Below are 12,349 nucleotides of genomic sequence, written 5' to 3' on the forward strand. Positions count from 1 at the left end.
CCTTTTTTTAAAAAGGTTAGATTACATTTTTTGGATATGAATTCTAATCCATAAGACTTTCATATTAAAATAAATGTTTTGGTACAAACTTAAATTCTGCATATAAATTCCTTATACAAACAAATACTTATACTAAAATTCATCCAACATCTCTATCCAGCTGCGAGCATTTATGATCATGAAATCCCTCTTTAAAAATCTTGCCATTTGTAGTATTGGTGAATATAGCAGTTCACATTTCTGTAATAGAATTAAAACTTTTACATTTGGATCAGTAATGTTCCCAAAAACACGATTTAAATTTTAAATATAGGCCTAGACAGGTTTGGGGCTAACACTACACTAGCATGGCTGGCAAAAAGAGTTTGATTTAGTGAATAATTCAGCAATAATACAGTAGATGCTCAAGAACAATCAGCTGAACCATTCTGAAATAGGTTAGTTACAACTATAGCAGCACATGTTGTGGACACAATTTTAAAAACACACTGAATGTGCCAAAGTGGAAAAAAATGTAACCTGAAAAATTTTCAGGATCAACACTTTGATATTAGAATAACTTAAATTTGGTCAACGTTAAACTTGTGTTTTGTTGGTGGTTTGCATATTTCATTGTAAAACACAACCCATCTGGAGTACACACAGTCCACAGACTTCTTGTTGATACAGTATGAATGATGAAACATTACCACAAAGCTGTCTACAGTATCTCTGCTGCCATTGCTGTCAGTGAATGGGAATGTAGTTCCACCATTTAGATGAGATAGCAGCTCATTTTAACATTCAGTCGACTCACATCTGTTCTATCAACCTCTGCTCCACTTTTTATCTTATCCTTCCCGTCTCCCTGCACTTCAAACAAAAGTAAATATTTGAGCTGCTAAAGAAGTGTTAGCGTTCCTCCCCAGAATGTCCTGACAGCTGAAATGTGAGCTGAGGTGGGTTTTTTTGTTTTGTTGGATAGAAAAAGTTTGAGTTAAAATGACAGACAGGAGAAATACATTATAGAGACAGTAGAGTTGTGTTATCATGCACAGACTGAAAGTTAAGAAAGTTTCAACTTATAAGTCAAAAGATGTTTACTGTCCTGATAAATGTGTGAATTTGAATGTGTTTTTGGAGGTTGTTGTCGGGGTTCGTACAGTCAAACTCAGGGCAGCCACTGTCTCGTCTCTTTTGTGTGCAGCTGCATTTTGAATGCATGCATCAAATATTAATCTGCCACTCTTTTATTTTGGACTCATAATTTATTCTCTGAGTAATGTGGTTGACTGCAAAGTGCAGCACTTCTGCTCTGTCCATTGAGATTTATTGTTATACAGGACTTACATTGAATTTGACTTCCCCTCTGCTTTGCATCTTAATGCTTCTGCCTTTAACAGAGATAAACAAATGTACTATGCAGCAACATGAAGAAATGTTTTCCCTCTCAGAAATTTATGGACGCTGTGGAGAGATACTGAATGCCTCTAGCAGTGATCTCATTAAGCTGCATTTTAATTAGCTTTCTAACTGTGTTAATATCTGACTATTCAGCCTTACTCTGCCCTTTGTATCCTTCAGCCACTTCCTTTGAAAAAGGCAAACATGCTTTAAGCATGTGCTAATTAAAACCAGGGGCGTCCTTGTTGGCTCCCGGGTTAATGAATGGCACTGACATTTTAAGAGAACAACCCAAATGAACTTCTTGCACAGTGAAGTGCTGGGAAGGTGAGAGCACAGCACCTATCTCATGCTAACTTCTGAACTAAATCAGTTTGTTGTGGCAGATGTGTGCCGCCGGTACTGAAGCAGGTTAATAAAGCATGACAGATGTCCTTGTGGATCCGCAGTGGGCCATAAGTGCCTGTGTAGCCAAACATTGTTGTGTTTAGAGGAACTGAAGGGATTTGTTTACCAAAAGAAAACAGCTGGTGAGCATCACAAACGCAATTTTAAAAAAAAATGAATGGCAGTTAAGGAGACAAATACTGGGATTTAATATGTCTTGGTCTCCGAGGAAATTGTTATTGCATACTTTTATCTTCAGAAATGGTGTAATCACAATCTCAGAGATTGAAAAAGGGATGAAAGAAGTATTCAGTTTGTTTACTTAAGTAAATCTAATAATGCAATAATGTAAAAAAAATACTCATTACACCCACTACACCAATGGATTTGTTTAACTTTTTTTCTGAGAAAATAAAACATTAAAGCTTTATTGCATAACTTTTTTATTATAATAATAAATATCCGCTACATTCAAGCCATTGCCAAATGAGTCGATACAAAGCTAATTATCAGCTCCACAAAACTCTCTCTGCATTTCTCAGTATTGCTAAGTTTAGAAAATGGTGTCGTCCGGCAACTTTCAGGTGCAAAAACCAGAGTGAAGATAATTACCTCTTCTGAAGAATCATGTTTTTAATCCTCTGTGTCCTCCTTGGTTACAAGCAACTGCGTGGAGAATGGGTGGGGATGGTGCGCGATTACAGAAAAGCTTTTGTCATGTGGCTGCAACGACAGTGTTGTTGTCATTACTTAGAATTCCTAGGACTTGATGAGAGGGAGATTTGGTTGATTTGGTGACACCCCGTGTTTCACCAGTTGTATGCTGAAAGCTCTAATACAGCTGTAGGAGAGTGAACAATAAATGCAATAAACATTGAGGGAGATATCAATGTGATACATGCTTAGTTTTTCTGTGAATTGGAAGGCGGACTCCGCCACTAACATTTAAAACTGCTGTAGAGAGGCAAATATAGAATGTAAATACATTCAATGGTTTTTGCTAAAAAAAAATAAAAAATGCAGACCATAAAAAGTATCAAAAACATTGATTTAATGAAAAGCTGAAGGATTAGAATTTGATCATCTGCGCCAGAGTTTCACATCCAGATGTATGCAGACAGTTATTTACACCCATGCTAAAACAAGAGAACAAACTGCTTCAAATCTTACTGCAGCATTGAACAGCTTAGGCCTGCTTTTATTATAGATGTAATGTAACTCATTTTAATATGTTAACCATTGTATTTTAGGATGCCTATTGTCAGCTGGCCGGGGACTACAGCTGGAAATTAGCCGTTGAGGCTAAAGCTGCTCCTTTTACTCTACAGTTAATTAAGGGGGACTGTCCACGACATTATAAACTAATAAACTAAACTAAACTAAACAAAGTATCAGACTGGTTAACTCACTGTTGTCTTAGTCCTAACATGGCAATGCTGTGGGCATGTATTTTTCTATCAATAGAAAGAACACACATCAACCTGACATCCTAGTTCAAGGAGAGGTAATCAATATTGTTGAGAACTTTAAGTATCTAGGCATAATCACTGATTCTCACTTAAATAAATAAAAAAAACATATATAAAAGGTAACCAGAAGTGTCAGAACTAGTCTAATGAACTTTAGACATATTAGACACCAACGGCCTCTAGCTTCTGCTAAACTCTTTATGCACTCAATCATTTTCTCACATTTATCTTACTGTGCCATAAGCTGGTCCAAGGCAGACGTGACTACGCTAAAAACCATTATACACTCTTTACAATCAGTGAAAATTCTCCAAAAAAAACAAGACTCTACCATCATTGTACCATCATTCAAAAGTATAATTTATTGACCTTTGACAGTTTCCTTTGTTAAGCAGGTATGTGCTAATGTATAAATTAATTCATGGTCTTAGGCCACCACCGCTTAATCAATGTGTGTCATTTTGCAGGGACAATACTAGGGAGACCAGGGCATCAGCCACGGTGCGGTTACTGCTCGGCTAAATTTAGGAAAACTGCTTTCGGACAATCAGCATTTGCAGTCAGAGCAGCAGCTCATTTCCCACCCACTTAAAACATGGCTCAAGACAAATCAATAATGTGATCACTGATCTAAACCTTTGTATGGAACCAACCAACTCTGAGACTATGTATATAGTCAAACATTTTTGTAAGACGTTTTATATGTGATGTACTGTTTGTAAATATTGCAAACTGTTGGCTTGCAAACGGTTTTGCTTTTTAATTGTTATTATATGTTATATGTATTGTTGTACTGTATTGTTTTTTAATACGTTCCAGCCCAGGGACCGCAGATGCAAATTAGCTATATAGCTCTAGTGCAACATTTGTGCTCTGCATGTCCCCTGTTAAATAAACAAAAAAAAAAATGAAATGCAAAGAATGCATGACTTCCATGAATTTGAGATGGTGTCTCAAGAAGTGGGAATGGAACCCAATAATATAATCTATCCATCCTGCTGTGAATTGGAAACCTAAAGATAAATATTCTCCCTCATGGGTTCATTTATATTCAAATGAAGCACCTCGGCCCATTTCTAATTAAAAGCACTGTGGCTCACAGCGCTAGATGGCAACTAGCTGTGATGGATGCCATTGAGATGAAACAAAACACAAGCTCCACATAGGGACAAGTTAGACCTGCTCGGTAATATTGTGTCTCATTTTGCTTCCCTCTCCTCCCTCTCAGCAGTCGGGGAAAAGTGGGGGATTAAGCGGAGGAATCTGTCTCGCCTGATTGAACAGATGTGGCAGAATTTTGGGGGGGAATAAAAGGAATGGGATGATTAGAGAGGTAGGAAGATGAAAATGGACTCTTTCACATAAAGCCATTACCATAACAATATGTTCACTCGAGAAATGGGGCCTGCTGGGGATATCTAAAACTCTACTGGACTCATATTGTCCTCTCAGAACAAAGCACAGATACCATTGCTGGCATTAAACTGCTGCGTTACTGCATAGTAAGTCGGTCATAGGTTGTTTTCATTTGTGTGCATTTTTCCGTACATCTCCCACCTGCAGTGGCAAATCATTTGCAGAAAGCTTTTCAACTTCAGTTTGACCGAACACAGTGTGAGTGGGTTTACCACTTTGCATACTAACTTTTCCTTCCTGACAGGATACAGTTTGTGGGCCTAGACAGAATAATGGCGAGTTCGCCAGTGGGCGATTTATAATTTTGATCTGTTTACAGCATGGAGGATTAGTCGCTGCCACCTCGATGGCTGTCTGCCTTTTGAGGTTATTACTCAGCAGCACCCTTATCCCAAGGCCCCATGACCCATTGAACTTCCCCCTTACATATCCCACGTCTTCATACTGTAAAAGGAGGAGGTGCAGATGTTTGCTTCTCAGCTTGATTCAGAGAAGAAAAACCTGTGTTATTATATAAAGTTGTCATACTAATGTCTGTGACTCTTATGATGGTGAACATTTGTTAAAGTTTATTGTCATGATGGGAGATTTGTTTTTACAGCCTCTACATATTCCACGCAGAAACATACACAATACATGAAATATACACTTCGACTCACCGACTGAAAACAGTTGTGTAATGTTTCCTCTGAAGGAGCTTGAGGCTTCAACATTTTGAACAGAAAGCCTACATTGCCATGCCAAGTGTTTAAGATGTTCTCTTTTCCTGTGTTTGTTCTCACCTCTCAAATGTCCACTTTTAAATGAAGAGGTAGAGAGGAAAAGAAAAGAAACTGCATTATAAACTGGGTGTGAGGAGTTTAAAGACTTGAGTGTTAACCAGCACAGGGAGGGTCTAATGAGTAGGAGTTTGACAGAAACAAGTTATACATTTTGCTATCATATCAATAGTGCAACGATAGACATGAAGAGAATACAATAAAAATTAAATTAATTTAAAAGAAAAATTAAAAAGAAAATAGTGCCATCCATCCATTCTCAACCAAGAAATCTCACAACTGACCGCCTTCCTTCCTCATCTTGATATTATACACAGATGCTTTCCTCCATACTGTCCTGCATACAGACACATAATTGATTAGTGTCACCATATATAATAGTCGCATCAACTTTAACATTTCACAATAGTACACACACAGTGATATAAAGTAAAATTAAGTTGAGTTAAAACACTAAAACACAGCAGTATGGAAGCAGTGAGATAACATGCAAGTCCCCCAACTTTATAGAAGAGCAATACTAAACTTCTTTTATTAGACTAAAGATTTGACTGACAGTTGTTTCCTCTCCCGTCAGATGTTCCAGTGGCTTTGATCGCCATCGGCAGGACTGGGTGGACAACAGCTGCCCAGATGAGGTGAGCAATCAAGCCAAAAAACATGCTGATCAGACATTATTTAAATGTGATAGTGCTTTAGATGTTTCTTTGTCTTGCTTGCTAATGATAAAATGTGTGTGTGTGTGTGTGTGTGTGTGTGTGTGTGTGTGTGTGTGTGTGTGTGTGCATGCATGTGTGTGTGTGTTTGGAGCTGCCTGGATGATCAATCCATTGCTGTATGCAGTGTGACCCCTCTTATACCCCCCCCCCCACACACACACTCACACACATTATTTCTCTTAGCACACAGCCATGACAACATCTCTCATCTTTCAGACCAAGGACAAGATGTGTGACATCATCGACACCACGTATGTCTACCCCTTTACCACCACGATTGCCCCAAAAACAACATCCAGGAGCAAAGAGGCCACTGCCAGGGACGTACCCTCCACCTCCCACCTTCCCACCAGCGTCCCCACTGAAGGTAAAGTGGAAAATAGCTGGAATGAGGCCACGGTGCATGTTGTTAAGAAGCTGGATGCTCTGTTCTGGCAAGATTGTAAATGAAGTGCATTTGCTGGAACTGTTCTTTATTTGTATTGATGCGTTTTCTCTTTTATAACATGAGCAAGACACTTTTCTATCTTGGAAAATGCATAAATATGTAGGCCTACTGTAGCTCTACACACATAAAATTCATTCCAGATGGCAGGCAGAGGTGCAAGGCGCAGCAGCTGTGTTTGTCCCAACTTTTAAACAATGCAGTTTGAATTAGGACAAATCGCTCCAAAATTGATGCACCCACACAAACCTGTGATTATGTCGTTCAGCTCTGCTGGTTCGCCATCGATCTTTATTTTCAGAAACCTTTTATTCCTTTTCTGATGATGGATCTGTTGATGTATCAAACATATTCTTATCCTGTTATTGTTCTTCTTAATCGTTTTTCAGGTTAATTATGACGAACGAAGACCAATTTTCATTTTTGAAGGCTAAATGTTTAATAGGAAATTAGATTGAGCGCTGGCTTTTGTCACAGTAAGTGGAAAGTGACTTTACAATCATTTTGGAGTTTAGTGAAATTGGCTCGATCTGATCCAGATATTGAGGTTGTCTGAAAGCTGTACCTTGTTATTACCTGTGTTCTCTCTCTCGCTTTCAAGGTCTTATTTTACATTTGAGGGCTCTTTCTAGTCGGGTTCCGTTACTGTGGCTTTTTAGTGAAAAATAAAAAATCTAAAACACTGAACAGAGGCTATAAAGTTAAAAAGGCATTGGACAGATATATAACATTTGTTTGGTTGGACATATATTCCTGTAAGGGTGGAGTGAATATGGCTGAAGTTACAGATCAGTAGAACATACAGATTTTTAAAGATACTTTAAAAGATAGGTCTGGTAATGACTTCATCTTACAAAGTATCTACAGTGAAAGAGTAAAAACCCAACAGTAATTTAACAGTTATAGATGTATTAGCAACGCATTAGCTTCTGACAGCTAGTATAGTGGCTAGCTTGGGCATTGTAGTTTATCCCACACCTTCCTGCTGCCGGAAATACCCACCAGCAGACCAACTGTGTATTAATCTGCCACTGAAACTTTTAATAATACAAAAAAACTGTAATACTGTACATAAGAACATATTAAAATATGTATCATAAGTATCATAAACATGTTCAATAGTATAGCTTAAAGTGCGAAAAGTTTGCAATTCAGAAGTCATATAGCCTAAACAAAGTAAAATACTGTACACAAAATAGCAGGTTGGTTTGTTGATAACAATAAAAATATGAAATAACGCCAGTGTTGTGCTAACTGGTATAGCTAAAACAAATCTGACTATGAATATTGAGTGAGAAGGAAACTTAAAATAATGTTAAAGTAGCTCCCTTGGCATGTTTGCACATACAATATTTGTGTATAGGAGATAGTGTTTTTGTATAAAAATTAAAATCAAAAAAGGTTTTTCAAACATGACATTTACAGTAGAAAAGTATTTACTTTCATCCTCACTGACAATATTTCCCAGCAGTTTGAGGGTGTCGTCCTTTGATATTGCAGTGATTGAGCACATGATTCACTGCACCCCAGCAGGAGGCTAACCCAAACCACACTGCAGCATAATCTCAGAGTTAGTATCTAATGCAAATCCTCTTTGAAAGGAGCCGACTGGATTCTTCTGCTGATGATAGGAAAACGGCCAAGGTGTCCTTCAAAGTTTGTTTACTTACATTTTTTTTACTTCTCTCTAGAGATGCAAGAGTTACAAGTTGGCTGGATTTATTGTTTATTTTTTTATGACTTTTGTGCAATTTATTTAAGTAAACAGGTAATTTATCTTAATCAGCTCCAGATGTGGTGTTACTGATTTAAAATGATAGGAGAGAGCCACTTACTCACCTACTGTCATCATATCAAACACTGTAAATATTCAATACCAAAAGCGCACACACTGTACTGTATGCCTTGTCTTCTCCCGTGCTCGTCTTGTGTTAATTGTATGTGATGTCTGGGATGCACAATGGGCACACATCACATTGAGCTGATTGACAACAAATCATTTCAGACATCCACTCTTATCGTGATGAATTTGCTGCAGCCTTTTAAGAACATCTATAGAGTAGGTGAGCCTCTGAATGACATATGGCTTCAACTGTGTATCTGTCAGATACAGTAGGATTCATACTCAGAAAAGCTTTATTGTCCATCACAAATCGATAGAAATGTGTCTGACATGTGTCTTACAGGATAAATATGGTAAATATGGCTGTAAAGGAAGTAGCAAAATGCAAAAATATGTGCAAGTTTCATTTTCATTCTATTTCTTTTCATGTTTTTTTATATTTTTATAATGTAAAGGATAACGCTGGTGTTATGTTTTTTCCAATTGTCAACTAATCCCATAGAAACCAATAGAAACCAATTATGTTCATCATAATGAAGGAATATGCCACATTGTGCAACAGTGTGTGGCTCGGTGATGTGTTTTTAATAGTTTTTAGACAACAATGGAGGAATAGGATATATATATCGAATAGGATATATATATTTTATAGTGGGATGTGTTCAGTGTTGGTTTTGGTCTTCCTGTGAGATTTAAAATATAAAATATCTTCAGACTTAGCTGTTGGAATGAAGGATTTTTTTTGACGTCATGAGATAAAGCATATCAATCAGTGTTTTAGCTCATGGCACACTGCGAACAATCCATCTTCATGGATTCAGCAAGGACTCTTGGCTCTTTCTAAGTCAAGGCTTTGACCTTGTCTGTGCTCAGTTACAAACTGAAAATGAAAGGTGATCGTGCTTTTGGGTTGTTGTTCCTTAAAAACGTGCTTCCTTTGGTAATTGCTCAATGTGGTAATTTAATATTTGTGGTTAATATTTGGTTTATGGATATTTTTCATCCTGTCCACCTCCTCTAATTTCTTTTTTCCCTTCCCTGTTCCTTTGTAACTACTATAAAGCAAAGTCTTATTTTTCCAAAACAACTAAATTCTTAAAAATAAGGACTAAATAACTTGAGGTTGGGAATCTTTTGTAGTGCAGCGCCTGCAGTGTTATTTCACTCTGTTCCCATCTCGTTGATGGGGTTTTTTAATCTATTGTTGAGTTTTTTTAAGGTTTTCTACATTCAAGCCTGGGTTATCCATTGTTTCATTCTCCCAGAAAGGCATTTACTTTCATTGTTAAGTGAGGGAGTAGCCAAAATTTTCTCCATCACACCCCCATTAATCATCTTGTGGGGGCTGAGTTTAAATGGACACTTCATCGCAGTTGGGGTGCTGGATGGGCTGCAGTGATGAGGATGGATGCAGTGTGAAAACTGTCCATCTGTGAGGCAAAACACGACACGTAATCCTACAGATCAAACCGGGGCGTGTTGAGAGGACTAAAATGTGTTTGGCTTACATGTGTGTGACTGTATTTGTGTGTGTGTGTGTGTGTGTGTGTGTGTGTGTGTGTGTGTGTCTCCAGGAGGTCAAGAGGTCATTCTGTGGTATTAGTTGTGTAGCCGACGCAAAGAAACTCCTTGCACTTTCTGACACGTACAGAGGATCGGTTTCCCCAGCTCACGCCTGTCTCTTCAGCTGCAGGGGTCAAAGGTCAGGTTAGAGAGCTGGCTGGGTGGCTCCTGGTGGATGAGAGAGTGAGAGGAAGGAAAAGAGACATAAAGAGAACTGTGTCTGTGTGGGTGGAGGTGTGTTTGGCTGTGAGAAACCCTAACATGGAGAGTTTGAATCTCTCTCTATTGACATTCAACTAAAGTTGATATGCCTGCTATAGAGGAAATACATTCAGGTGCCAGGTAAAACTAATGCAGTATAATACAACAGTCCTGCTATAAATCTCACTTTCTTGAAGGTTATATTGTTCACTTATTGTTAAAACTGTTTTAGAGAAGTGTTGATTCAACTGTATGATCATTGTCGAGGCTGTAGTTTGTGGTGCTGTTGAACTGAATGTCAATGAGGGAAGGCTAAATAACAGAAACATGTCTTTTAAACAGTTTTCCAACAGATTTGTTGTGCAGTGAAGGACTGATGTTGCTTAGGTGTTATTTTTAACTCATGGTCTGATGTTGATGCCTTGTTGAAGTTAGGGATTGTCTCAATAGTGCATGCATAACGGTCAAGAAAGCTTTACAGATTTTAAGAAGAGCTTTCCCATTTTTTTCTATAGACACAATTTCCACTTGCATCTGCATGTACAACCCCCTTTTTAAATGATGCTATTTGGCCCAGTGAGTTATGGCCCATACTTGTCAATATCTTCATCATTTTTTTAGACCATCTTTACATTCATGTGGGCCTCCTCCCATTATATACAAAGTCATGAGCTGAAGTTAGAGACCGTCTCCTAAGTACATGCCACATTAGGGCAGTTTTTAAATTTGTATTTATTATTTATCTGTTTTTAAATATTTTGGATTAACTTTTCATTTATCTGAATATACTCCCAATATATATACACAGCCTCAAGTTTTTGATGCAAATAGCCAATTAAAACCCTGTAAAACCTCCTGTTGAATTTCCACTAGTCATTTCCACCATGACTAGAAACTGTTACATAGTCTTTTATGAAGACCTTTTAAAGGTACAAATTATGATTTAATATTTGAGGAATTTTGGTACATTGTTCAAATATTGTGTTATTTTGCAAAATGTGTGGGCAACTCATATATGTATGAGGAGTATGAATGGCAGTAGAAAATAATTAAACATAGAAAATGAAGCATAATAGACAATTTCCAGAGTAAAAACATCTAGAGTAGCTGTCACCTCTCTCTCAGCTGTGGTATAAATCTGAACACAGTTATGAATATACATATTTTTGTGAAATAAACAGACACATATAGTGGTGTTGTGTTATACTCTACTGGCTACAACAGACTCAAAGGCTTCTTTTTCAATTAACCAATGATGATGATCCATATTCATGTCCCTCACTCTGGTGTCAAATTGACTTGGACAAAATTGTATGCGGTCTCTTTTCTATCTCATTTAATGATTCATTTTAGACACCCAATGTGACTGCATTGGTTCTTTTGAAAATTGAAATAGAAAATCCTTTTGAATTAAATCGTTAAGTGTAATATATCTGGTAGTGTATGTGTTGAATTTGCATAATGTGAATCGGTGTGCGTAAATGCCTCCCTTCGAGGAGAAGTGGGTCACGCTACATTTCCATATTTCACATGTATAGTTAACCCCAGACAGCTTTTATGTGCTGAATTATGCATGCAGGACTATTATATTCAAAGCTTTAATTTTTAATCAGATTTTAAGTGTAGTAAATTTCATGTTGAAAGGAAGATGGTCCACTAATGAAAGAAGCTTTATCTCATTTGGGACCTTCGGGGAGTTGCTTATATTGTCAGAGCTTCATAAACAAACTACAAAGAGAAATATTGATTATTATTTCTGAACACACACATCTTTCTCTCTTTGTCTCCTCACAGATGATACCAAGATCGCACTGCATCTCAGAGACAACCAGGGTAGGTCTCTATCTTCCACTGCTGTGGTATCCAAAACGGTTGTTGTTGTTGCTATGTGCCTTTACTCCCTGTTGTATTTATGGCTGTGTGTGTTTATTTGTCTGCCTCCTGTTTCTGTTTTCACCACTAAGGTATTGGTCCCTGATTGCTTTTTGATCTTTTTGGAGGATGTGTGGCTCAATCAGCTGATAAACTTTGTCCAACTATAATGCTTAACTGTCCTTTGTGGGTTGCAGTGATCAATTATAGTGTCTGGACCGGTGTGAGGGATGACCAGGGAGAGTAGAAGCTGTGTGTCCAAAAGTAGCAAA

At 37.7% G+C, this 12,349-nt stretch overlaps 1 protein-coding gene across 1 annotated transcript in view; it reads left to right on the forward strand.

The window, feature by feature from the left end:
- The window catches only part of plxdc2 (plexin domain containing 2), a 95,774-nt gene that overhangs the window by 74,573 nt on the left and 8,852 nt on the right, over positions 1–12,349 (forward strand). Inside the window, exons 10-12 of the mRNA XM_031292987.2 lie at positions 6,012–6,072; positions 6,370–6,520; positions 12,000–12,038. Of these exons, the coding sequence (XP_031148847.1) occupies positions 6,012–6,072; positions 6,370–6,520; positions 12,000–12,038 (251 nt within the window). The remainder of the gene's footprint in view (positions 1–6,011; positions 6,073–6,369; positions 6,521–11,999; positions 12,039–12,349) is intronic.

This window comes from Sander lucioperca, chromosome 23, assembly GCF_008315115.2.
Source record: "Sander lucioperca isolate FBNREF2018 chromosome 23, SLUC_FBN_1.2, whole genome shotgun sequence".
NCBI classification, from domain to species: Eukaryota; Metazoa; Chordata; class Actinopteri; order Perciformes; family Percidae; genus Sander; species Sander lucioperca.